At 36.0% G+C, this 26,371-nt stretch overlaps 1 protein-coding gene across 9 annotated transcripts in view; it reads right to left on the bottom strand.

The window, feature by feature from the left end:
- The window catches only part of TMEM117 (transmembrane protein 117), a 488,268-nt gene that overhangs the window by 80,212 nt on the left and 381,685 nt on the right, over positions 1-26,371 (bottom strand). For all 9 annotated transcript variants that reach the window (XM_087855786.1, XM_087855785.1, XM_087855787.1 and 6 more), the window contains one exon: positions 3,295-3,454. In XM_087855786.1, the coding sequence (XP_087711912.1) occupies positions 3,295-3,454 (160 nt within the window). The remainder of the gene's footprint in view (positions 1-3,294; positions 3,455-26,371) is intronic.

The raw sequence follows: 26,371 nt of genomic DNA, 5'->3' as shown, positions 1-26,371 counted from the left end.
GGACATTTGTATTATATATTTTTAAATGTCTTGAATATATATGCCTTCCGAGGCTCTGTTTCCTAAAATTCACTCTCTTCCTTAAACTCCCATGCACTAGTTCCCAGAATTTCAACACGATACCCCCAAAGTGGGGCAGAGTTTGCATGAGACTCAGTGCTCAGATGTCACTTCTTTATCGTCATCAAGCAGTTATTACTCTGGGCATACTGCTGCCCATGTAAGATTCTGTGTTAGCGAGACTCCAGGGATATATAGTTATAAGCTATGGTTTCTGCTCCATAGAGCAGGAAAGAAGTGAAATGGTGATTTGTAGTCTGGTAAAAAGTGTGGCAGGAGTTCCACGGAGGGACTGATTACATGGTTTTCATGTGGGGGAATTGGAATGGTGCTCAATGGTAGGGTCTAGACGAGCAGAGCAGGAGGAGACACATCTGGGGAGAAAAAGACATCCTGGAATAAGTGTGCTGTGGTCAAGGGCCAAACAACAAGCCCTTTGGTCTGGGGTGGAGCTAGAGCAAAGGAGACAGGTGAGAAAAACACAGCCAGGGCCGGATCGTGGAGGCACTAAGCACGTGCCCTTGGAGTCTGGACTTTATTCTTGGACAATGAGGAGTCACTTTGGCTAAGAAGAGGCATGTACAACATGGATTGCAGGTCGGAAGTTTATGAGGCTGAGCTGCATGGAGAGTATGGGACTGGGGACATCTGGAAGCAGAAGGCTGCAAAGGGGATTATTTTACAATAGAATAGAGGAGAGTCAGACGGAACAGAAGTAGAGAAATGAGAAGGAAGGAATAGACTATAAGAGACATAGCAAAAGAGCAATCCACTGGCCTGCCTGGCTAACTCAGTACTGGGGGAGAGAGAAAAAGAGTCAAGGGCCCTACGTCCTGGGCCTCGTTTTGGACTCTTCCTCTTATTAGACAAAAATTAATTTGGCTTTTGAGGCCCAACATCTCCCTGCTTTCTGTGGATTCACCCCCAGTCATTCCACTGATGGGTGTGATCCAGTCCTTGCAATCCCTTCCCCAGGAATCTGGAATTAGGCCTGACAACTAGAAAGTGGTCCCCCTCTGAGGTGTTGGCTGTGGCCATTTTCTCCCATGTGAACTGGGAAGCTCAAAATGCTGCTTTACAGTGAGAGAAGAAAAGGACACAGAAGTTTAAAAAAATAAAATAAAAATAAAAAAAAAAGATGAGAGATGGGGAATAAAAGCTAGGTCTGGGTTCCCTGGTACACTTTAGTGTCTGCTTTCATGTGGCCCTAAAATGTAACTGCATCCCTCCTCTTTAATTCTGTAAGGCATCCTTATATTGCAGCAATACATCCCCCCTTTGATTAAGCTAACTTGGCAGGGTTGTTGTTACTTGCAGCCAAAATGGTCCAAACTCATACATTCCTCAGCACGAACTCTCCGTTTTCAGTCACTTGGTGCTCTGGCTACTGTCTGAACACTTCAGCACTTTACTAACTCCACATGTTCATGCCATTTCCTTCTTCTAGAACGCCTTCCCCATCCCAGTCCTGCGGACTCTACCCATCTAAATCCTAACTATCCTTCCTTTCTTCTAGCCCTCTTTATTAGGTACTTTTTGAGCGAGGCCATCATACCTGTAAATTGTAATGTTACATTTTCCCCCTTCAAGTCCCTGACTTTAGTGACCTTATTGGAACAATAATTAAAACAATGTAAAAGAGGGTAGAAGGTGATGGATAGTAGTACAAAATCAGGAAATTTATGCTCTCACATATACAAATTTTAAAAAATCTAAAAGACAACGGTCTACCTTTGACTCTACAATGGGTTCAAAGAGGTACAGTAGGCCATTCGGCCAAAGCAAATGCTTTACATAAGGAAGTATATCCTTCAGGAGTATTAGATGAAAGAAGATAAAAACAGCCTCTAAACAAGTAATGCATCATGCATTATTGCATTAGTGTTACAAATCTGATTTTATGAACATCCAGAGAAGGTCCTATAGCAAGTAAGAGACAGATATGGAACCCACCATGCTTTCTTAGTTTCTCCACTAGGCTAAACTAGCCCACAGAATATAAAAAAGAAATACATGAATTTTTAGATGAGACATTCAATTATATATACATATATATATATATATACATATATATATAAGATATATATAAAAGAAATAATATATAAAATATATAATATATATGTTATATATACAATATATATAAAAATATATTATATATTTAAAAGATATATATAAAAGAAATATATATATAAAAGATAAAATATGTTATCAACATATTTTAAATTGTTATCCATTGAAATAGCAATACACTCTAGGAACCACCCTGAACCTAATGCAGGCTATATTATATAGCAAAAAAAACCCAAATCAAACAAAACAAAAAACAAACTGTTATTCTCTTTTAGGATACCACAGAAGCACTTATAAAGGCCTTTCTTTGCCTCTAGAAATGAGCAAACCAATCTGCTATCTTGTGAAATCTCACATAAATTTAGAACACAATGGTGCTTACCTTCCCTTCAGCAACTATGGCCTTTGTTCTGGTAACTTAAAATGCCTCAGAGGGGAAAACCCCAAATTGCCTTCTAAAACCAATAAGAAAATCTCTAGCAAATGAATGGACATTTAATGAGCAAGATAAAGTGCCAAGAAATAGTTAATGTTTCTTTCAGTCTCATACAAAGGAACATCCCTCCATTTTGCGGTCCTCAGACCCCAGAGCATTTACAGCAGATTACACAAGTAGCACTGGTTAGTGGAACAGTCTGGTGCTGAGCAGGGCAGAAATATTGTTTACATGAAAATGGAATGATCTCTAGTGAGTCCTGAAAGTGATAATTTCCATAACCAGAAAAAGTATTTTTACATCATTCCATTTCAACTGCTATAAAACCCTGAGTTGCTTTGGCAATTGCTTATCCCTGCTTTGCTGGCTTTCTATCATCCTCATCTCGGCAGCTTTTCATTTACTAAATGACAGGGTTTTTGTTGTTGTTTTGCCTTGTTTTGAAGCCTTGGCCAAAAACACCACCATGCTGGGTGTACGGTTTCTCAGGGCCCACCTTGCAATGTTCATACAATGAATTTTTGGTGCTCCTTTCATGAAGCCTAGTTGGCATATCCTCCCAGTAAAACTGCTGAAACTATGATCAGAGAAGACCCCATCAATAGCAACTATAAACTATGCACTTTTCTAGCTTTAGGGAGCTTTTCACTGTACCTACAGTGTTTGTTATATTGGTAACAAAGCAGAGAGCAGCTTTAGTGAGAGGAGGAAAATACAAAAACACTTACCTGCATTACAATAAGGAGGTCAAAGACCAAGATAAAAGAAGCCAGGAAAGCTCTGGAAACTTCATCACTGGGCAAAAAACCCCGATTCAGCTTGTCCCAGCTGATCCAGTCAGTTGTAATGACAAGTACAACCACAGAAGTCAGAGTAAAGAGGACCGTCCTGCGAGGAACAAGATGTTCATTAAAGAACGTTAGACATAATGATATAGACAGTGAAGACTGCATGTTATCTGTGCTATATTCAATGCCTACCCTTTGCCAAGTACCCTTTGCCAAGGCATATTCACCAAAATGAAGATGAACAAAGTAGTAAATTAAGTGCTTTCTTCAAAAGCAATTAAAAAAGGTATGCTAGCATCCATCCCAAGATTTTCCCTTAAGAACATTAAGATAATTAACAATAAAAATATTACAAATGGCCTTGGCCGGTGCAATATGTGTCCCAAAGAGAGCAGTGGTGTGTAGCTCTCATTACACGTGCATCATTTACTGAGGGTAGTAGACATGCATATGTAAGAGCATAAGGCAGATGGTGAGTGATGAACAAGTCTTTGGATTCTATTACTGTCCTATATAAGAGAGGGATAGTTAGACCAATCCCATCATCATCCTCATAGCCTCAGGAGCTCCATGGAAGAACCACCTCTACACAGCAACAGTGTAGCCATTTCTTTTTTTTTTTTTTTAATGATTTTTTATTATATTATGTTAGTCACCATACAGTACATCCCCAGTTTCCGATGTAAGGCAGTGTAGCCATTTCTCCTCATAGGACTTGTATCATACATGGCTTGTGGCCTAGTGACCTGTCTAGGTCACACCATGTTTGATTACCCATTCTTGTTATAAGATACTAGGGGCCTAACCTTATTTCTTATCTTTGTAATCCCCATAAAATCTTACATAATTATATCAGATGGAAGTCAGTGAATGGTTGTGGAAGTTGTAACAATTAAGCTTTTTATAAAAATCAAGAGCCCTTAAATTAGTCTTTTTTTTTTTTTTAAGATCTTATTTATTTGACAGAGAGAGAGAGAGAGAGCACAAGCAGGGGGAGCAGCAGGTAGAGGGAAAGGGAGAAGCAGGATCCCCGATGAGCAGAGAGCCCAACGTGGGGCTTGATCCCAGGACCCTGGAACCATGACATGAGCCGACCAGAGCCGACCTGAGCTGACCTGAGCCTAAGGCAGATGCTTAACCGACTGAGCCACCCAGGCACCCCTTAAATTAGTCTTTAATATTAACATTCAAAGTAAATCTGAAATGTAGGCAGCAAAAATTTAATCTGCCAGAGAATTGTCTATCATGTAGTTAAGCCTTTGTTTTCAGAGCTATATTGTTATCTGCATACAGTTTTGGATTGTAAAAAGGAAAATAAAAAAGAGCAATTGTTTTGAAAATAATCTTAATCAAAAGAAAGAAAAGGAAGAAAAAGGGAAATAAGGAAAAAAAAGAAAAAAGAAAAATGGAAGCAAAATGGAAGAAAATATATGGAGGTGAAATAATACCTTAGAAGAACACATACCCATTTTGGCAATTAACAGTTTTTGTCCTCAGATATCTGATAATAAATGATACAAAAAAAGAATAATATGGATCATCCTAGACCACCTCTTTTCAGTTGAATAAAGCACAAATTTCTAAACCTAAATACTGGGTTTGCTTTTCACAACTTATTTGTAACAAGTTATACTTTGATAGAATGAATATAATGGACCCCCCCTTAGATTTCCCACCCCCATAAATAGTTAAGATATATTTAATTTTTTTTTTGAAAAATAAAAATGTCTTTCTTTCTTTCTTTCTTTTAAAAATATTTTATTTATTTATTTATTTGACAGAGACAGAGAGACAGCCAGTGAGAGAGGGAACACAAGCTGGGGGAGTGGGAGAGGAAGAAGCAGGCTTCCCACGGAGGAGCCTGATGCGGGGCTCGATCCCAGAACTTAACGACTGAGCCACCCAGGCGCCCCTGAAAAATAAAAATTTCTAATAAAATTAACTTATTTTATTAAAATTACAAACTATCAAAAGAATTTCACTCATGATCTCCAAATTACAGATTGTCTCTCCTACCATTTAGAATACCTTTAATCATTTCCAGAAATTTAAATGGGTTAATTAAGCATGGGAGAAATACTAAATAACTATTATAATTCAATAGAAAGAAATACACAAATATTACGTGGTCAAACATAAGAATAATGGGATTTTAAATGAATTTTTCTCCAGGTTAAGTCAATTTGTTTGTGATTTTTATTTTTTTCTCTTAACCAAGTAAAAAGTTTATCTATTTCATGAAATAAGATATCCCTGGATAGCATATTGGCCCAAGAGTTATCAGCAGAACAATGCTCCTTTTATCTTCCTTTTCCTCCATCCTTAATATGACTTTCACCCTTATCAGGATGAGATGGCTTCTCTATTACCAGAATTTCATCCAAGGGTCAGGCATTATGACAGGAGTAAGTGCCCAAAAAGACATTCCAGTTGGATCTGCCTCTTTTTTTGTTTTTTAATTCCAGTGTAGTTATTATACAGGTTGTTATGTTAGTTTCAGGTGTACATGATAGTGATTCAACAATTCTATACATTATGCAGTGCTTATCATGATAAGTGTCCCTTTAATCCCCTTCACCTATGTCACCCATCCCCCACCCACCTTCCCTCTGGTATCATCAGTTTGTTCTCTATAGTTTAGAGTCTGGTTTTTGGTTTGTCTCTTTTTTTTTTTATTTTTTATTTTTTAAAGATTTTTATTTATTTATTTGTCAGAGAGAGAGACAGCCAGCGAGAGAGGGAACACAAGCAGGGGGAGTGGGAGAGGAAGAAGCAGGCTTCCAGCAGAGGAGCCTGATGTGGGGCTCAATCCCAGAACGCCGGGATCACGCCCTGAGCCAAAGGCTGACGCTTAATGACTGAGCCACCCAGGTGCCCCGATGCCTCTTTTTTATTTTGTTTTTTTTGTTTTGTTTCTAAAATTCCCAATGAGTGAAATCATATGGTATCTGTCTTTCTCTGACTGACTTATTTCACTTAGCATTATACTCTCTATATCCATACATGTTGTTTCTAATGGCAAGATTTCACTTTTTCTTATGACTGAGTAATGTTCCATTGTGTGTGTGCGTGTGTGTATGTATGTGTGTGTGTGTGTGTGTGTGTGTGTGTGTGTGTATGTGTGTGTATAATCACCTCTTCATTATCCATTCATCAATCGGTGGACACGGGTTGCTTCTGCAATTTGGCTATTGTAAATAATGCTGCAACAAACATAGAGGTGCACATGTCTTTTGGAATTAGTGTTTTTTGTATTCTTAGGGTAAATAACCAACAATGTAATTACTGGTTCATATGACAATTCTATTTTTTAATTTTTTGAGGAAGGTCCATACTGGTTTCCACGTTCGCTGTACCACCTTTCATTCCCAAAGCAGTGAACCAGGGTTCCTTTTTTTCCATATCCTCACCAACATTTGTTGTTTCTTGAATTTTTGATTTTAGCCCCTCTGACAGGAATGAGGTGATATCTCACTGTGATTTTGATTTGCACTTCCCTGATGATAAGTGATGTTGAGTATCTCTTCACGTGACTGTTGGCCATCTGTATGTCTTCTTTGGAGAAATGTCTATTCATTTCTTCTGCCCATTTTTAAATTAGATTATTTGGGGTTTTCTGGTGTTGAATTTTACCAGTTCTTTATATGGTCTGGATACTAACCCTTCATCAGATATGTCATTTGCAAATATCTTCTCCCATTAAAAGGGTTGTCTTTTAGTTTTGTTGATTGTTTCCTTTGCTGTGCAGAAGCTTTTTATTTTGATGTAGTCCTAATAATGTATTTTTGCTTTTGTTTTCCTCACCTCAGGAGACATATCTAGAAAAATGTTGCTACAGTCAATGTCAGAAAAGTTACTGCCTGTGCTCTCTTCTAGAATTTTTATGGTTTCAGGTCTCACATTTAGGTCTTTAATCCATTTTGAGTTTATTTTTGTGTATGGTGTAAGATAGTGGTCCAGTTTCATTCTTTTGCATGTAGCTGTCCAGTTTTCCCAACACCATTTGTTGAACAGACCATCCTTTTCCCATTGCATAGTCTTGCCTCCTTTGTCCAAGATTAACTGACCACATAATCTTGGGTTTATTTCTGGACTCTCTATTCTGTTCCACTGATTTATGTGTCATTTTTGTGCCAGTACCATACTATTTGATGACTACAGTGTTGTAGTTTATCCTGATATCTGGGATTGTGGCACCTCCAGTGTTCTTCTTCTACAAGATTGCTTTGGCTATTTGGGGTCTTTTGTGCTTCCATACAAATTTTAGGATTATTTGTTCTAGTTCTGTGAGAAATGCTGTTACTATTTTGATAGGGATTGCATTAAATCTGTAGATTGCTTTGGGTAGTGTGGCCATTTTAACAATACTTGTTTTTCCAATCCATGAGCATGAAATATCTTTCTACTTTTTTGTTCTCTTCAATTTCTTTTTTCAGTGTTTAATAGTTTTCAGAGTATAGGTCTTTCACTTCCTTGGTTAAGTTTATTCCTAGGTATTTTATTTTTTTGGTGCAATTGTAAATGAGATTTTCTTAATTTCCTTTTTGCCTCTTCATTATTACTGTAAAAAAATGCAACAGATTTCTGTATATTGATTCTGTATTCTGCCAGCTTACTGAATTCATTTATCAGTCCTGGTAGTGTTTTGGTGGAGTTATTAGGGTTTTCTATATATAGTAATATATCATCTGCAAATAGTGAAAGTTTTACTTTCATTTGCATGATAAATCCTTTTCCTCCCCTCATTTTCAATCCACATGTGCCTTTAGGTCTGAAGTGTGTCTCCTGTAGGCAGTTTATGGATAATTCTTGCTTTTTTATCCATTCCATTATGTATGCATTTTGTTTAGAACATTTAGGCCATTTGCATTCAAAGTAACTATTGATGGGTATGTACTTATTGCCATTTCATTACTTGTTTTATGGATGTTTTTGTACTTCTTCTCTGTTCCATTCTTCTCTTGTTCTCTTCTCTCACAGTTTGCTGGCTTTCTTTGGTGATATACTTTGATTCCTTTCTCTTCATTTTTTGCATATCAATTATTTGTTTAATTTGTGGTTACCATTACCAGGTTTATATACAACATCTTATGCATATAGCAGCCTATATTAAGTTTTGTGTGTTACATGAGCCCAACTGTTTTGGCTGAGCCATATCTGCCTTCAATCCATTCATCTGCAATGGCTCTCTTTGTCTATCATGGGCAGGGTTTGATCCCTGTGATGTTAGTGGGCCAGTCTGGGGCTGCCTTGGGCTTGAGTTGAGTCAGACCAGGCATTTGTCAGAGATGCAATAGCACTGAACTGCAGGGTGCTTTCCCTGTATTGTCCCTTGAGAAACTTTCGCTGGTGGTAGGGGCTGCAGTTAGACTGGTATGTGTGGTTATCTTCTCCTCTCCTTCTGGCAGGAGTCACTTTGGAGTGGTGCTGGCCTTTGGTGGGGTTGTGTGCATACTGCCAGGCTTGTGGCACCAGTTTGAATGGGCTGTGACCAAGGGCATATTGGAAGGGGCATGACAGGTGGTGCCAGCAAAGTCCATGCTCATCCATTGAGTGAGGGGACCTGCAACCACCAGGGAAAACTCCTGCCAGGCCAGCTGGGTTGGAGGGGGCAGATCCACAGATGGGAGCATGGGTGGTATGCACTATTAGCAAGCTAGGGGGAGAGTGTTGCCTGGTGCTGGTTCCTGAAGGTGTCCTTGTATCTAGGCTGGGGGGCCATGGAAGGAAATGGTGCCCACCAGTTTTTTTGTTCTTAGAGGGGTCTCCCAAAGACCTCTGTCCCTCCAGAACATGCTCAGAGATTAGTAAATAAATCTCCTTCCTGTGTGCCTCAAACTTTTCTCAAACTGTTGCTTCTATGCTGTATCTCATCAGGACTGGTTTGTTGTGCTCTCTCTTTACAGGTGGGGACTCTGCCCCCCTGGCTCTCCCAAAGCCTATCCTGCTGATTTTTTATGTTCCAGATTTTAAGCCCCACTGATTGTTAGGCTCTTCTGATTTTCATGGCCAAATGTTATAGAAATTTGTCTTCCCCGTTAGGGTCCCTGGTGCCTGGGGTGTTTGGTGTGAGTGTCTTCTTATCTCCCCTCTCCATGCCCCTTGTGTCCTTCCCTCTTAGGGATAGTCATGCAGGTCCCTTTGGCTCCAGACCATATTTCTACTCTTCCTACCCCCTTTGATGTGGCCTCTTCTCTACGTTTAGCTGTGGAGTCTGTTCTGTCAGTCTTCAGGTCATTTTCTGGGTTATTTACACTGCTGTGGGTGTCACCTAGTTATATCCATGGGATGAGGTGAGCTTAGGATCCTCCTACTCCACCATCTTTTCCAGAAGTCTACAGGTTAGCATTTTTAATATCACCCCTGTACTTTTCCTGAGAGATACCTAGATGTCGTTTTGTGAGGACAGTTGATTACACAGGAGTTCATACTCTAATGTTACTTCATTGGTCTAAATATGTAAACTGGTAATGTAAAATTAAATATTCAGAGGCACATTTTTAGGTGTCAACATCTGGAAGTTTGGAAAAAGTGTTTGTTGAGCTATCAGAAGCCTGATCTCTTTCAAGATCTGAAAAGGAGTTATTCTTATTCATGCTAATAATCTCATTGTGAATACAATCATTACAATTAATCATTAAAACTTTTTGGTATTTGGAATTTCTCATAATGCCTATTGTGTGAAAGCTCCCTAAGTTCATCTCTTGGATATTTGCTTTATTTGATATATTTTCAATTGTCCAATATATAATACTCTAAGAGATTTCGTAGATGTTTTTCTGGCTTTATTAAGTACTTCTGCTTTGACAAAGAGTATTGCTACAGATATCAAGAAAAAGTTATTGGTAATATTTTATTACTCCAAAGGGAAATTAAAGGAAGTATTCTGCCTGATATTTAATATTTATGACTATAAAAAGAATAAAAATGCCAATCATTAAATATGAGAGCAGACAGTTCAGAGAAAGAGCCCTAAAAATAAAGTCTCAAGCGAATAGAAAAAAGAAAGGAAAAAGAGGGACCAAAACACAGTAATTGGTCGTTCCACCCAAAATTATATTTAGCCCCCTCTCTAGATAGAGCTACAGAAGGAAATGTATTGCATGTGGTTTGTTTTTCTCAGCCACTTCTTGTAAAATTGATAGACTGTACCATGCTATGATAATTCAGTCAGAACACCAGTTTAAAAGAGCCGTGACTCAGTTAGATTACACAAAAACAGTCACTTTTATGTGAAACTGCTACAAAGGAAACAGCAATGGTAGCAAATTATTATTACAGTTATGTGCCACTTATAATGTGCCAGGCATTGGTATAAGCACTTTACACAAATTAACTTGTATAATCCTTACTTCAACCTATTATCACCACCCCCAATTTACAAGTGCGGAAACTGAGTCACAGAAAGTTCACCTGCGTTACAGACTTTAAAAGTTACATAAACTATAAGATAGAAGTGATATAAAATGATTCACATGCAGGCTGATTTATGATGATCTGTGTCATAACCTTTGTATGCATTGCCTCTCATAGGAAGCTCTTGAATATTATCCTCCTGTAACTGTGTAGCTAAGGATTCCATTTATTTTATTTTCCTTTTTCATTACAAGTATAATACTGGAAAATTATCATCCAGAAATACTTAACGTTGAAAAGTAAAACTGATAGAGACTGATAAGAACTGGCAGGGAACAGTTAAAAGGAATATTTTCATGGCAGTAAAAATGGAACCTCATAAATGCTGGCCATCAATGCAACATTCTTGGGTTTTTATTTAACCAATATGATTGAAAAGATGTTTACTCTGGACCATGATTCTTGGGGAGTTCCAGCTTCTCTTTTAAGTAGCATCCAATTAAACAATTATCTGGATTATTTCCTTTCATACTGCAGCCAACACCAGCAGGACACACTGGCTCATCAATTTCACTGTCTCTGGTTTTTGGCTACCAGTCAAGTGAAAAAAAAAAACTCATACATAATTATCAGCTTGAGTGGTTAGTCTCAATTTCATGTTTTCAGATTTCTAGTTTGTTTGCTTTTCCTCAATTGTTGTTGATTCTTCTTAGATTAGATTCTTTATAAAAGAAAGGTTGCGGGGGCACCTGGGTAATGCAGCTGCTTCAGCATCTGACCCTTGGTTTCAGATCAGATCGTCATCTCAAGGTCGTGTTATCAAGCCTGGTGTCAGGCTCCATGCTCAGTGAGGAGTCTGCCAGACTCTGTCTCCCTCTCTCTCTGCCCCTCACACTCGTGCTCTCTCTTACTCTCTCTCTCTAAAATCAATCAATGACCAATCTTAAAACAACAACAACAACAAAAAAGAGTTAGAATGTGAGACCAAGAAGGGTTAACAGAGCTTTTTTAATTCAGTGATTTCCAACCACTGGGTGGGCTCCTAGGAACCACAGAAGTAATTGGTAAGGAGGTGTAAATTTTGTGTGTGCTCTAAGAGTCATTGGTAAAGCGCACAAATAAAATGCTTCTACAGAGGTTAAGGGACTTGCTCATGTCACACAGACTACCAGTGACAGAACTGCAATGAGAAACTACCGATTCTGAGAAGGACTCAGCCTATAGCAAAGCACTTTCTTTCTTCAGCTAAAAATGTACAGATATTCTAAAAAAATTTAATGTCATCTTCATCTTATCTGGAAACATACTCATTTTACAACCTATTCAAATATCTATTATATTTGATGATCAGAGACAGAGTAGAACACGTAAGTAAATCCAGATAATCCCCAAAACGTGGTTTAATTCATAGTCCTAACCACTTCTTCACCAGAATGTCTGGATTTTTAAAAATACTGAACTTTCATTTTAAGTAACTAAATTAGTTAATATTATTTTCCTTCTTCCATTCATAACCATTTTAAGATACACTTATTGCATAGTCACATAGCCTGAAAGCAGGCATTAAGTGAAGACACAGAAGAACTTACATTAGGTTCTAAGGTCTAATACATTTAGAGTCACTATCACACAATTCTATCTTAATAAAACTAGGTATCAGGAATGTAGAGAATCACCTAAAATAAGTTGAGCCAAGCAAACCTGCTAAAATTTGACCATGTTTTATACTACTAAAAATAGCATTTCATATGATTCAAAATAATTATGCTTTTATGTGTTTTAATATATTTGTTATTATTCATGCCCTAAGATGTCTATAATCTTTTATTCTAGTCATGAATATCACATTCCTTTCTGATCATGCTGCACAATTATTGTAACATTTAAAAGGAAACAAAAATCACTTTTATTTCTTTTTACAAAATGTTGAAACTCAACTAAAACAAGTCAGATCATAATTTCTCATAGCAAAATAAAAATCTGAGAATCCTATTAAAAATTAAAGGTTTAAGGTTACCACTACAAATAAAAGAATGCTTGGCTCAAGATAGCAAATGTAATTTTACAATTAAGGTATGATATTTCAAAGTGTTAAACATATGAAATGAAATGTGGTATGGCAATGGAATTTAAAACGAGTTAATATTATAATTTCTAACCATGTTGTTTAGAGAGAAAAAATACAACAAGCAGGCATTAGCAGAAGAATGCTTTCCTTCACTTTTCACTGCAAAACTGTGAGCCAATTCAAACATCCAGTTCCCCTCTGAACACTAAGTACCAGCACAAAAAAGTCACAGATGGTCATGAGAGAATGCCAACACCTTTCATTTTGCTTAATTATCAATGTTGCCATTGCAATTCTTTTTTTTTTTTTTTTTTACAGATTTATTTATTTTAGAGAGAGAGAGAGCATGAGCAGGAGGGACAGAGGGAAAGGGAAGAAGAATCTCAAGCAGACTCCATTCTGAGCATGGAGCCCAATGTGGAGCTCTGTATCACCACCCTGAGATCACATGACCTGAGCCGAAACCAAGAGTCGGACGCTTAATGACTGTGTACCCAGGCACCTCACCATTGCAATTCTATGAGACAGACAATCACCACTTGGATCCTCAGGCCAGTTCCCACCCTGAAATGTGTAAGTTTACTCAGCACTGTAGCCTAGCAATGAAGTGAAGTTTTCTCTTCAGGAAGTTGGTAAGAAAACGGTTTGGTCTCCTTCTGGTCTCCTACTCTTGAGATCAGGAAGCACCACAGGAATACAAAGGTAATGTTTGCTAAGTGACCTAATGAAAGAGCACAGATTCTCCATATGGCTTTTATTAAGTCAATGTCGCTGCCAGTTCTTGGCCAAACTGAACACATTTGTTAAGATAGAATCCCTGAGAAAGGAGATGCAGTTATTAACTCAACTTGTTTGTGGCTTCATTGGGATCTAGAGTCTGCAAAGGAAATTATTAGACTCTAATGTTGTCCACTGGACCATACATTTATGTGTTATTTATCTTTCTTTCTCTCTATTACTCCATGAAGGGAAGTGCCTTGATTCTGAGAACAATAGGAGCTCAAAAAGCACCAATATTGAAATGAGCAATAACCTAGTAACTCTCATTCCTGAAAGGCCATGAAAGAAGTTTCTGAAAAAGATGCATCTGGGTTGGAGAATTTGGCCATGCAAATTGTAATTTGTGTGAGCTGTGTCCTGACATCCTAATAATATGAACAATGCCCCTTGGAGTTCTGCAATGTCTAACCACTGCAGCTTATGCAGGATCCTGGGCATCAGTGATCTTGATATAAGAGGTGGCAAATGAAATGACCATATTTTTTTAGTGGCTTGAATTCTTCTACTTATGTCTGAGTGATGTTAGTTCACCCACAGGTACTCGAAAGTAGCTCATTGATATAAAGCACAGTTAGTCTTGGTGAGGAGAAAGCTTTTGTGTCTCATACTTTTAGATGTGGAGTAGAACATATGTTTTAGGAAAAATAATATTGAGCATACTGCAAAGTTGGGCTGCATTGTTTATTATTGATTACTAATGACTGGCACATTACTGGCACTTAAAAAACAATTGAAAGAGTAAGTGACTTTATTTAACCTGGAGAAAATAATGCTTGTTCTTCACCCTTCACCAAGCTCAGATGTTAATGCAACTGATAGAATTTCCTCCCGTGTTTATGGAGCTTCTAAAGAAAGAAGCCAATGCAATACCAAAAACAAAACAAAACGAAACAAAAAAACCAAAGAGCAAACAAAAATTAGGTTGGATAAACCAAATGCGCATGCTAATTTTGTGTGTCTCTTAGCAAACTCACCAGCCCAATTTTTTCTTCCTAGTGAATTATCTTATACATATGAAATCATTCACCAATTTAATAGAGGACAACATATGAGACATACTTTAGTATTTGTTGCCCTGGGTATAAATATTACCACAAGTTCAGTAATGAAAGTGATAATAAAGATAAGACTATAGATACAGACACATCAACTACAGGTAATGCCAGCAAGAACTATACTCACTATGGCTTAATGAAAATAAAATGATAGCTATGCTACTCCAAGCATATTTTGACTTTTACAAATGCAAAACAGAAATTCTAAACTATACATACTAAGTTGTATCTTTTCCTGTTGTTAAATTTTCTTTAAAAAAATAAGAAAGACTAGGGTCTTGTCAAGTAGGGATGAATAGGATGAAAGTATGCTTTATTTGGTTTTAAAAATAGGATGCATTTATATACTAGGTTAAAAATAAAGGTTTGAGTAAAATTTTGTGACTTTGTTGAAGCTAAGATGTTTACATAAATCAAAACCAAGGCCAAGAATGTATTTTGAGTATCATCTCAAACATCTCTTGAAAAGGATATATCATCAGGAGACTGTCCATTGGGAGGAATGCTTTCAGAATTCTCCACAAGTATGCTTGGAAGAAAGAATCTTTCCAGTTACCTTGGGCACACGATATAATGGCTAGGAAAGTAGATATTATGAATACAAAATACTCTCCTTTTATGAAAGAAGATGAAAATAGACAATAGGAACAGAAAAATTCCCTAAAGTTGTACAAAAATATTTAAAGGAAGTAATGTTATGTCACAATTGAAGATCAAAATATTAGTATTAGGATTCATAAGAGACATACTTCAGTCCTGAATTCTAAGGGAAGGGATTTTAAAAATTATCTAAAGCTTTATTACTGCAGATATATAGTTAGTTTCTCTTGGGAACTTGTGAAGAATCTTCGATTTATTTAAGAATAATTCAGGACAAACTGGGAAAAAAAAACACTGTCTCTCTCAAAAATAGGGGAAGAGCATGCTTCCACTAGTGATCAAAGGACTGATTCATAAGTTTAATTTAATTAATAATTAATTGCTGGCATTACAAAGCAGATCATCAACCTTGTCCGGTCAACCCAATCAAGAATTTTGAAGCTATATGAAAAGTGTAGTTTCATCAATAATTTAGAAAGTCCCTTGATAGAAAATGCTACTTCAGGTAATGTATAAGATTCAGAAAAGGTTATTGTTTTTTTGAATAAGAAAGTTATATTGTAATGCATGCAGGGGCACAGAGTATTCAAGAAACATCTGTTGAGCATTTATTGCACCGAAGTTGAAGGGGCACAGGAACGATCTGCCCTTAAGGAATTTGTTGCCAGTTGAAGGATGCTAATATATATGACACAATTACATCCAAAGTTAAGTAAGAACCATGATGCTATGGAAGTTTTCAGGAGTATAGAATCATTTATTCAGGTGTGCAGAGCAGCTGGGAGGTTTAATGAAATTAGACCTAAAAGGTAAATGGTTTCTACAGTGGAAAGAATATTGTAGGCAAAAGACAGATTTTTTTTTTTTAAGATTTATTTATTGGACAGGGAGAGACAGACACAGTGAGAGAGGGAACACCAGCAGGGGGAGCAGGAGAGGGAGAAGCAGGCTTCCTGCTGAGCAGGGAGCCCGATGTGGGGCTCGATCCCAGGACCCCAGGATCACACCCTGAGCTGAAGGCAGATGCTTAACAACTGCGCCACCCAGGCGCTCCACAAAGGACAGATTTAAAAACAATATGGAAATGGCAGTGGGTGGGTAGTGAAGCAGGGGTAAAAAGTGGCAGATGTTTATAGTTTCTAAATTGTGTGACTAAGAGGATTGTGATGCCTTTAACTGAAGTGAGAAATATGAGAAAGCAGAAATGAAATATTATGAATTCTGTTTCAAACACGCTGTTGAGTTGAAGAGGCTACAGGATATCTATATAGGAATGAACAATAGCTAGAGATAGGAATCCGAGCCAAAGAAAAGTCAGGTCCTGAATTACAAGTAAATGTTAAAATACAAGTAATTGTTAAAATCACAGAGATGAATATGATTTTTCAGATAAAAAAATAAGAATGAAAAAGATAATAGGAATATCAAGAACAGAATCTTGAAGACCACCTATTTTTATGGTGTATCCAAGAGAAGGATGGAGACTGGTAAGGCCAGAGACATATGAAGTGATATATAAAGAGATCCAGAAGAAAACAATATTACAGAAGCCAAAGAGAAAGATAATTTCAATAATGAATTGATGGCCAAAAATTCCAAATACCACGTAGGCTTATGAGATAAAGATTAAAGATGGACTACTGTTAAAGACATTTCTTTCTTCAACACAAGAGACCTTTGAAAATTGCAAAATTGGATGTAAATATAATTTCAGATACTTTTCCTTGTAAACTGAAATATGGGTCTAATGTGTGTTCTGCTCCTAGGACCTCTACTAGCAAAGGAAGAGAAAATTGAGGCATTATTTATATAATTCAGTTTAAAACCACTTGATGGCAATTAGCCAAGTAATTAGCAGTTTCATTAGTGTTTACCTAAATATCTCAAGCAAAGGTATTTAATGCTCCAATTTTCTGGCATGTTTTATGAACAGAAAGCAGCCACTTTAAGTCAGTTTGTTTTGTAGACATGTATTCCTCAGTAATAGATTTTGACTTTGACTTGATCATTTCCTTCTTAAGAGAAAATAATTAGCATGTATATTCTGAGCGACAAGTACATAACAGTACAAAATTTTGAGACACAAATATATCTACTCTTGAGTACTTTATAACATCTTTAGGGAAATAAGCTCTAATCTAATTAAGGAGAGAAGACTATCATATATCAAAATATAATCAGGAATAAAAGAAAGTCTTAATAAGGAGGCACTAGACTTATTTCTTGCATGAGAGAAGAGAAAAAAAATAAAGGATCATCTCAGATAGAGGAATAAAATTGACAGGAATCATAATATTGTGTTGTGAGGCAATGCACAAACCAATCTATATAGGGGAAAAGATAGGGAATATGGATTGGGTAGGAAGCACAAATAAGGCTGGTTATTTATAGAGGGACCATATTGCTAATGGCCTTAAAAGTCTCCAATGAAGGTTTGATTTGATGCTATAGAAAAGAGACCCTATTGATTGTTCTTAAAGTAGTATAATATCCTTCACAGACATTGTTTTGCAGGACGGTTTCAGTCCTGGAGAGATGTGGGAGCTCAGGTTGAGAAAGAGTAGAAAGTAGATTATTGCAGTAATGCATGAATGATATGGCTATAACTAAATTATAACTATACAGAGAACACATATAAAATATATTTGAAAGTAAAGTTAATGGAACTTATGCTAAACATGGATGACAATTATGGAAAGAGGAAGTTGGGAAGAGAATTGGTTTGAGAACAAAAGTTGATGAAACAGATACTCAGATAGCTTCAGAAGCCTACATTTGTTTGTCCCAGATACTCAGGCTCTTACAGTAGGCAAAATTCTAAGATGGTGGCCAATGATCCTTACCCTGTATAATCTTCTCCCCTTGGGAATGGGCAGAACCTATGAGTATGTTAAGATACCTCTCTTGTGATTATGTTATCTTCTATTTCAAGAAATTTTTTTGAAGATTTAATTAAGATTACTAATTAGTTGACCTTGGGTTATTCAAAGGGGTATATTATCTGGGTGGACCTAACCTAATCACGGAAATGCTTTAAAAGCAGAATTTTCTTTGGCTGGGAGCAGTAGAGACAGATGAAGAGATTTGAAATGTGAAAAGGAGGTTCTCTGTTGCTGAGATGGAGGGGGTTAGGGTACAAGAAGAATATGAGGCACCTCTAGGAGCTGAGAGCAGCCCTGGCAGACACAGCAAGAAAATAGGAACCTCAGTCCTACAGCTCTAAGGAGCTGAATTCTGTCAACAACAGAATGAGTTTGGGAAAGGGCCCTATCTTCCAGATGAGAATGCAGCCAACTGACAACTTGATTTAACCCTGAGCAGAGAATTCCAGCCACATCTTGGTGGATGTCTGACTTATAGAACTGTAAGGTAATAAATGGGTGGTAGATATTAAGTTTGTGGTAATTTGTTATGCAGCAACAGAAAAATAATACAGGTCTAGAAACTAAGGATTCTTGGGATCCTAAAATAATTGTTTATTGGAAATACTTTCAAGCCAGCTATAAAAAAAGAAATGTTTAGCTCTTGATATTGAAGATAATTAAGATCAACTAAAATCATTATCCATCCAAACTAGAAAATAAACCTAGGCTTCTGTGGAATGTCTATTACAGGAAAATGCTCACTGAATTAGAAAACTGAAACTAACCTTAAAAGAAAATTTGGTCCAGCTATTGTCTCCAAGTGCATAAATAATTATACAGGGAAGGCTGTACCTATGTTTTTCTTAAAATTCAACAAGAAAGAATGACACTTTCAAAGTGTATCCAAGCATATTTAAATGCCACCTAATACCTAAAAGCAATTTCTCCTAGTTAAATTTAACTACCATAGCCCTAGAAGATTATTAGTCAAGATCTATTCTCTGAGAAAAACTTTTCACATATTTAAAAAGAAAACCTTGCCAAAAGAAAGGAAGGAACTGGTCTCTAGTCGTGCCTCATACTACTTATTTATGTGTACTTCGAAAAGACCATTACCCTCTCAGCCTCAATCTCTTGATCTCTGAAATAATGATAATGATTATGATACAACGAAAAAGAAAGAGGTGATGATGGTAATCAAAATATATTAGGTGGTTATAATTACATTATTACACTCATATGCTCAATCTCAAACCAATCCTATGATATAAATATCATTAATCACTTCATTTTGCATAACGAATATAGACTTTGAAAGATTAAATAACCTGTCCAAGATCACAAAGCTATCAAAAACAGGACTTAGATATAAGCCCAAGTCTCTCTGACTCCAATGCCAAGCTCTTAGCCAGTATGTTATTATGACTTACCTATTTATGATGTTGTGAGGATTGAATAAAGTGTATATGAAATAACACTGAACATTTTAAATGATGTTATTACATTTATTTTTTTAAAAAAATATTTTATTTATTTATTTGAGAGAGAGAGAGATCATGAGCAGGAAGGAGGAGCGGAAGGAGAAGCAGGCTCCCTGCTCGGGGCTCAATTCCAGGACCTTGGGATCATGAGCTGAGCGGAAGGCAGACGCTTAACCCACTGAGGCACCCAGCTGCCCGATGTTACTACATTTAAAAGCAGTGATTCAGGATCGTAGGGTAGCTCAATTTTTAACTTTTTAAAGGACCTCCACACTGTTTTCCAAAGTGGCTGTACCAACTTGCATTCCCACCAACAATGTAGGAGGGATTCCCTTTCTCCACATTCTCTCCAACATTTGTTGTTGCCTTGTCAATTTTTGCCATTCTAACTGGCGTAAGGTGGTATCTCAGTGTGGTTTTGATTTGAATTTCCCTGATGGCTAATGATTTTGAACATTTTCCCAAAAACTAGGGATGTACTGTATGGTGACTAACATAATATAATAAAAAATATTATAAAAAATAAAAATAAATAAATAAAAGACAATAATTCAGTCATCCTTTAGTCTTCTTTCTCCAAATTATTCAACAAGTATTCATTGATAAATTTACTACAAATTATATCACTCATAAGTAGTTTGGGACATGTTCTTTCAAATTATAAGAGTAATGTTGTTTTGTGTTTTTTTTTTTTTAATTAGAGGTGATGTGTTAAATATACATTTTCATTGCTTATGATTTTCTCTGTCTTGTTTGGTAGCATCAAGTGATAAAAGGGCCACCCACTCTGATGCTGGGTGTGAGCTGGTGCAGCACAGAAATATCTGATTTGGGGAGTTGGTGACAATGGGGACTTGGAGTGTATCACCCAACACCTTGGTGAAATGAAGTGGTTTTCAAAAATTATCACATTAATTTTGAGAACATTTAAAAGATCTGGGTGTTGCCAGTCTCTGTAAGATAGTTTTCCAAGGGAGAATTTTTTTTTTTAATATAAAATTTGGAGGACTCAAACTCAGTTCAAAGTTGTAAATTAACCTAGTTGTTGCCTCATTCCTAGAGTTTAGTCACTTAGCTCACTAACATCCTCCAAGTCCTTATCTGAGAATAGAGGCCTCTGAGTCACATTTGCCTTCCTCTTCAGTTTAGGGACTTTAGAAGGTCAAAGACTGTATCCTCTTTTTCCTCATTTTCATTGTAAGATTTTTAAACCCTTCTGACACTGGTGATGCTACATGAATTTAAGTGCATGTTTGATAACAAGGTGTTGAGACTAAGAGTCCAGTAAGTATTATTACAGCATTTTGGAAGGGAACCCTCAAAGAAATGTCAAAACGTCCATGTTTCTCACATTTGTGACAGTAGTTCAAACTGCTCATTATGGGATATGAGAGGTTATAACGTTGGTACTGGTTGGTAGAGACACTTTCTTCCTATATAATTCCCCTACTAGAGCCCAGCAAGAGTACCACTAAGGGGAAGTGAGGTGTGTGTAAGAGGCGGAACTGGGGAAGCCTGTCCTGGAATTGAAGCTTACCTACAAAACAGTACGATATAAGGACAGAGAGAAAAAAATAGTGTGAAAAGAAAGCCAAAGAAAATTAGTTTTTTTAAAAAAATTCCTACTTCTTGGTACTTAGATGTATTATTCTTGATCCTGAAAGGTTTCTGAATCTATCTTTTACAATAGCCTTAATCCATTTCTGCTTTTTCAAATAAGCCATGTCTAGACCCCTATTCATGCTTATGGCAAATCTCAAATTCTTAAATGTGTATACTTGTTAGGGAAGCATATGATTTTTTACTTTTCTAGTGATAGCATTGCTTGTAGGGATGCATTAAAGGACTTTTAGCAAATATTAAATCCCAACTGGCTGAAAACTAAGAAACCAAATTAAGTTTTTAGGCAGTTTCCCGAATATTCAGAGATAAAAATGTTTTACTTCAAGATGATGAGTACTTTTGTTAAACCACTCCAAATACTCTTGACGTTTTAATGAAGAGCTATAAAAGGAAATAAATCTATAATATCAATGAGAACATGAGACAGAGATTTTGATGAATTTCATGAAAAAGAAGATAGTAGATTTGACGTTATGTGACACAGAGTGAAGGGAGCAAGAGCACAGGCACACACAAAGGTTCAGTAGAGAGGCCTTCATTACAGTGACATTCTAGAGATACTTCAAGCAAGGAGATGGCATGTTTAAAAGGAGGAAGGGAAATTCAGTGGAAATAGGTTAGTAGGTTTCACTTTATTCTCTTCTCTTGCTATCCTTGATTTTGGACAACTGACCGAGTGTGAAAAAAAAAAAAAATCTATCTGACCTTGGCACTGGTTACATGGTTTTCCGCTCGACCAAATTTAATGTCATCACCTTAATTGCATTGCAAATCTTATTTTTTTTTGATTGCTCACTGAATTCAATTAAAAAATATAACATATGTTTTAAAAACTATTAATGAGTTTACAAATGTTGTACTAAATCAACAGATGAAACACGGAAGGCAATTACAATTCCAAGAATAGAATGTGTACTTAATAATAACCCCAACAATGTAAAAATAATATAGCTGAAAGAAGTTTGGAGGGTGAAGGAGAAGAGGTAAGAAAAATACAGGGTCATTATTTAAAGTAAGAATTAGAAGAAACAAAACAGTCTGCAAAGAGCAGTCTGGGAGAGGCATCAGAAGGTAGTATAAGAGAGCAAATTTCCCATCTTCGATAGTTTGTTGTTAACAGTTACTGTTTAAACTTGATAAATAAAAAAAATAGAGTAATGAAATTATTTAGGATTATAAAAAACAGAAGAACTAAATGCAGGAAGAGGTTTAAGTGGTCACTCTGGACAGTAGGCCCAGGAGTAGTAATAATTTGCTTTCCATTTTACGTCTTTCATTGCTATTTGAGTTGTTTTTGTTTTTGTCATGTTCATGTTTTACTTAGATGGTAATTTTAAAAATCACATAACAAACCCACAAGCCCCCCTCCTTAAAAGTCATACAGTTAGAGACATAAGAAAACTTGTCTTAGATATCAGACTTCCATAAAATTATATGACATAAGATAAAGTTTCCGAATGTATTTAATGAATCTGATAAAGATAGTAAAAAAAAGAAAACTATGGATTGATCTTAATATGAAATGATGCTCATATTCATTGGAGTTCAAGAAAATTAAAATTTAAACCACACAAAAAAAATACTTCCACACACCTATTAATTTGACAATGGTATCTGACAATACCAAGTATTGATGAGGAAGATCATCACCCACTGAATGATGGGTGTGTAAATTGTCACAACCACTTTGAAAAAAAGGTTCATATTATGTAACAAAACTGATAGTGCACACACACTACAAGCTATTTTTGGATATATGCTCTAGAGAAGCTCTAATAATGCACACCAGAGTATTTCCAGCATTACTGATCATGATAACAACAAAAACACTGGAAACAATAGTAACACTATGGGTCTATAAACTGCCTTGTATTAATCCAAAGAAATATTTACAATAATGAAAATGAATAATACACAGGTAAACCAACAACATGGAAGAAACTCACAAATGTGATGTTGACTGAAAAGAGCAAGACATAAAAGAATGTGTACATTTATGTAAAATTCAAAAATGGGTAATCCATAATATATTATTTAGGCATGCATGTATGGTTTGTAAAATTATAAAGAAATCCAAGTAAATTATTAATATAAAGCACAGATTCTGGTTACCTTAAGGAAACAAAGAACTGTGATCTAGGATTTTTTTAGGGGGGTCCCTATGTCTACCTCTTGACCTGAGGAATGGTTATTGCACTGTATATTTTACAGCTATATATATATGTATATATATATATATATACATATATATATAATGCACTCTTCCATATATACGATATTTCTCACAATTAAGAAAAAAAATGGGACCTGATTTCTTCCCTGAAAGAAGACACGATCAAGTAGAATTTTTTCCCTGGACCTTCATTGATGAATAGGTCAAAGGATAAAGAAACATCTTCATGAACAGCAAAAAAAGCATTTGAATGCAACTTAACATTTTCCTCTAACAAACTGTTATTAGATATACTAAATTCTATATATTAAATATCAATATTCAATATGTTAAATATCAAATGGAAGTATATTTTTAATATGATAAAATACATAATCTTTCTTAATGATAAAATACCCCAAACATTTTTTTTAAGATTTATTTAATATTTGAGAGGGAGAGAGAGAGAGAGAGAGCATGGGGCAGAGGGGCAGAGCGAGAGGGAGAGAAAGTCTTAAGCAGACTCTGCCCTGAGCATGAAGCCAAACCTGGGGCTCGATCCCAGGACCCTGAGATCATGACCACGAAACCAAGAGTTGGAGGCTCAACTGACTGTACCACACAGGCACCCCAGACACCACAAACATTTTAGAAGTGAGTGAAAAGTGAACGCTCCTATTTAGGTATAAATCTATCAAAATTTACACAATATGTACAAGATCTATATGAGGAAAACTACAGAATTCTGATGAAAGAAATAAAAGAATATCTAATAAATGGAAAAATATTCCATGTTCATGAATAGGAAGACTCAATATTGCTAAGATGTCATTTTTTTCCACATTGATCTATAGGTTCAACAAAATCCTAATCAAAATTTCAGCAAGTTACTTTGTGGATATCAACAAACTGATTCTAGAGTTTATTATGGAAAGTGAAAAGATCCAGAACATCCAACAACGTGAAGAAGAATAAAATTAGATAACTGACACTACCTAAATTCAAGTCTTCAAGTCTTCTACAAAGTTATAATCAAGACAGCGTGGTATTGGTGAAAGACATAGACAAATAGACAAAATTAACGGAACAAAACAGAGAGCCCAGAAATACACCCACACAAATATAGTCAGTAGACCTTTCACAAAGGAACAAAGACAATCCAATGGAGAAAATACAGTCTTTTCAACATAATGCTAGAATAAATGGGCATTCACATACAACAACAACAAAAAATCTAAACAATGGCCTTATGCTGAAAACACAGGCCATGAGGACATTTTTGTGAAAATGAAAAATTAACTCAAAATGTACCATAAGCCTAAATGTGAAAACAAAACAAAACAAAGCATCTCCAGAAGGTAATATAAGAGAAAATATAGGTGACTTTAGGTCTGGCAATGAGGTTTTAGGTGAAAGACAAAAGGCACAATCCATGAAAAAAAGAATTAATAAATTTCACTTCACTAAAATTAAAAGTTCCTCTACATGAAAGATAATTAAGTTGGTATTAATCCAAACTAGATTGCTTTAAGTTAGAATGTCAGTTGTAACTGCCAGGAAAATGACTATTAAAATGACTTTTAAAATATATAGTAAGAGAAACAATAAGAGAATTTAAGTGGTACCCCCCCAAAAAATATATATATAACATAAAAGAAGGTAATAATGGCAAAATACAGGTATGAAAACACGTAATACATATAGAAAACAATTAGCAAAATAGCAGACACAATTCCTACCATATTTCTGATTACATTAAATTTAATCAGATTAAACACTAAAAATCAAAGGCAGAGGATGACAGAGTGGATTTTTAAATTTATCTATTTAAAAAATATATATATACTATATATATATATATATATAGTATATATATAGTATCTACAAGAGAAACACTTCAGATTCTAAGACACGAGTAGTTTGAAAGTAAAAGTATGAAAAAAGATACCTTATGCATAACCCAAAGACAGTTGGAGTGACTACACTAATATCAGACAAACAGATCTTAAAAGAAATAGATTGTATAATAATAAAAGGGTCAAACCATCAAGAATGTATACAATTATAAATGCATATAAACCTAACAACAGAAACCCAAAATACAACAACCAAAACTGACAGAATTGAAAGGAGAAATAGATAAATCAACAACAATAGTTGGAAGATTCAATACCTCACTTCCAATAATGGATTGAACAATAGGCTGAATATCAGCAAATAAATAGAAGACTTGAACAATACCATAAATTAACTAGACCTAACAGACATGTTTAGAATACTCCACCTAACAAAAGCAGAATATACATTATTTTCAAGTACACATAAAACAGACTGCAGGATATCTTGGGCCATAAACCAAGCCTCAATAAATTTAAAAGATTTGAAGTAATACAAAGTGTGTTGTCTGACCACAATGGAAAAGGAAATTTGGGAAAATCACAAATATGTGGAATCAAACAATACACTCTTATACAGCCAATCTGTCAAAGAATAAATTGCAAGGAAATTAGAAAATATTTTTAAATGAGTGGAAAAAAAAGCACAACAAATCAAAACTTATGGGATGCACTGTTTAGAGAGAAAGTTAGAGCTGTAAATGCTTATACTGAAAAAGAAGAAAGATCTCAAATAGGTAACTTAACCTTACACACCTTAGGAAATAAGAAAAAGAAGAGCAAGCTAGAACCAAAGCACGAAACAAAGGAAATTGTTGGGAACGACTGTCCTGTACATGCAGTCTTTTGAATGCCACAGACCCCCACACAACTGCATAAAAATGAGCCTTGGGCCTGGAACACTTCCTTACCAGGAGCTAAAATGTCCTCACAGCCTATGCTGTACTACAACTCCTGTATGGGAGTATCTTTCCCTGTTTCAGACCCTTTGTTCTGCTTAAGCATGTATGTGATATGGCATCTGGCCAACCCCACTATTCTACCTGTTCCCTGAAGGGAGGGGACAGAGTTTTCTTTCTGGAGCACAGGATAGGTGCATAGAGGCTAACTGCTGCTGGGAGGAACCCACTGGCGATAGAGATG

The sequence above is a fragment of the Ursus americanus genome, chromosome 25 (assembly GCF_024610735.1).
Source record: "Ursus americanus isolate L20-20 chromosome 25, mUrsAme1.1.p, whole genome shotgun sequence".
In the NCBI taxonomy this organism is placed as follows: Eukaryota; Metazoa; Chordata; class Mammalia; order Carnivora; family Ursidae; genus Ursus; species Ursus americanus.
This window is presented reverse-complemented; position numbering and strand designations above follow the sequence as displayed.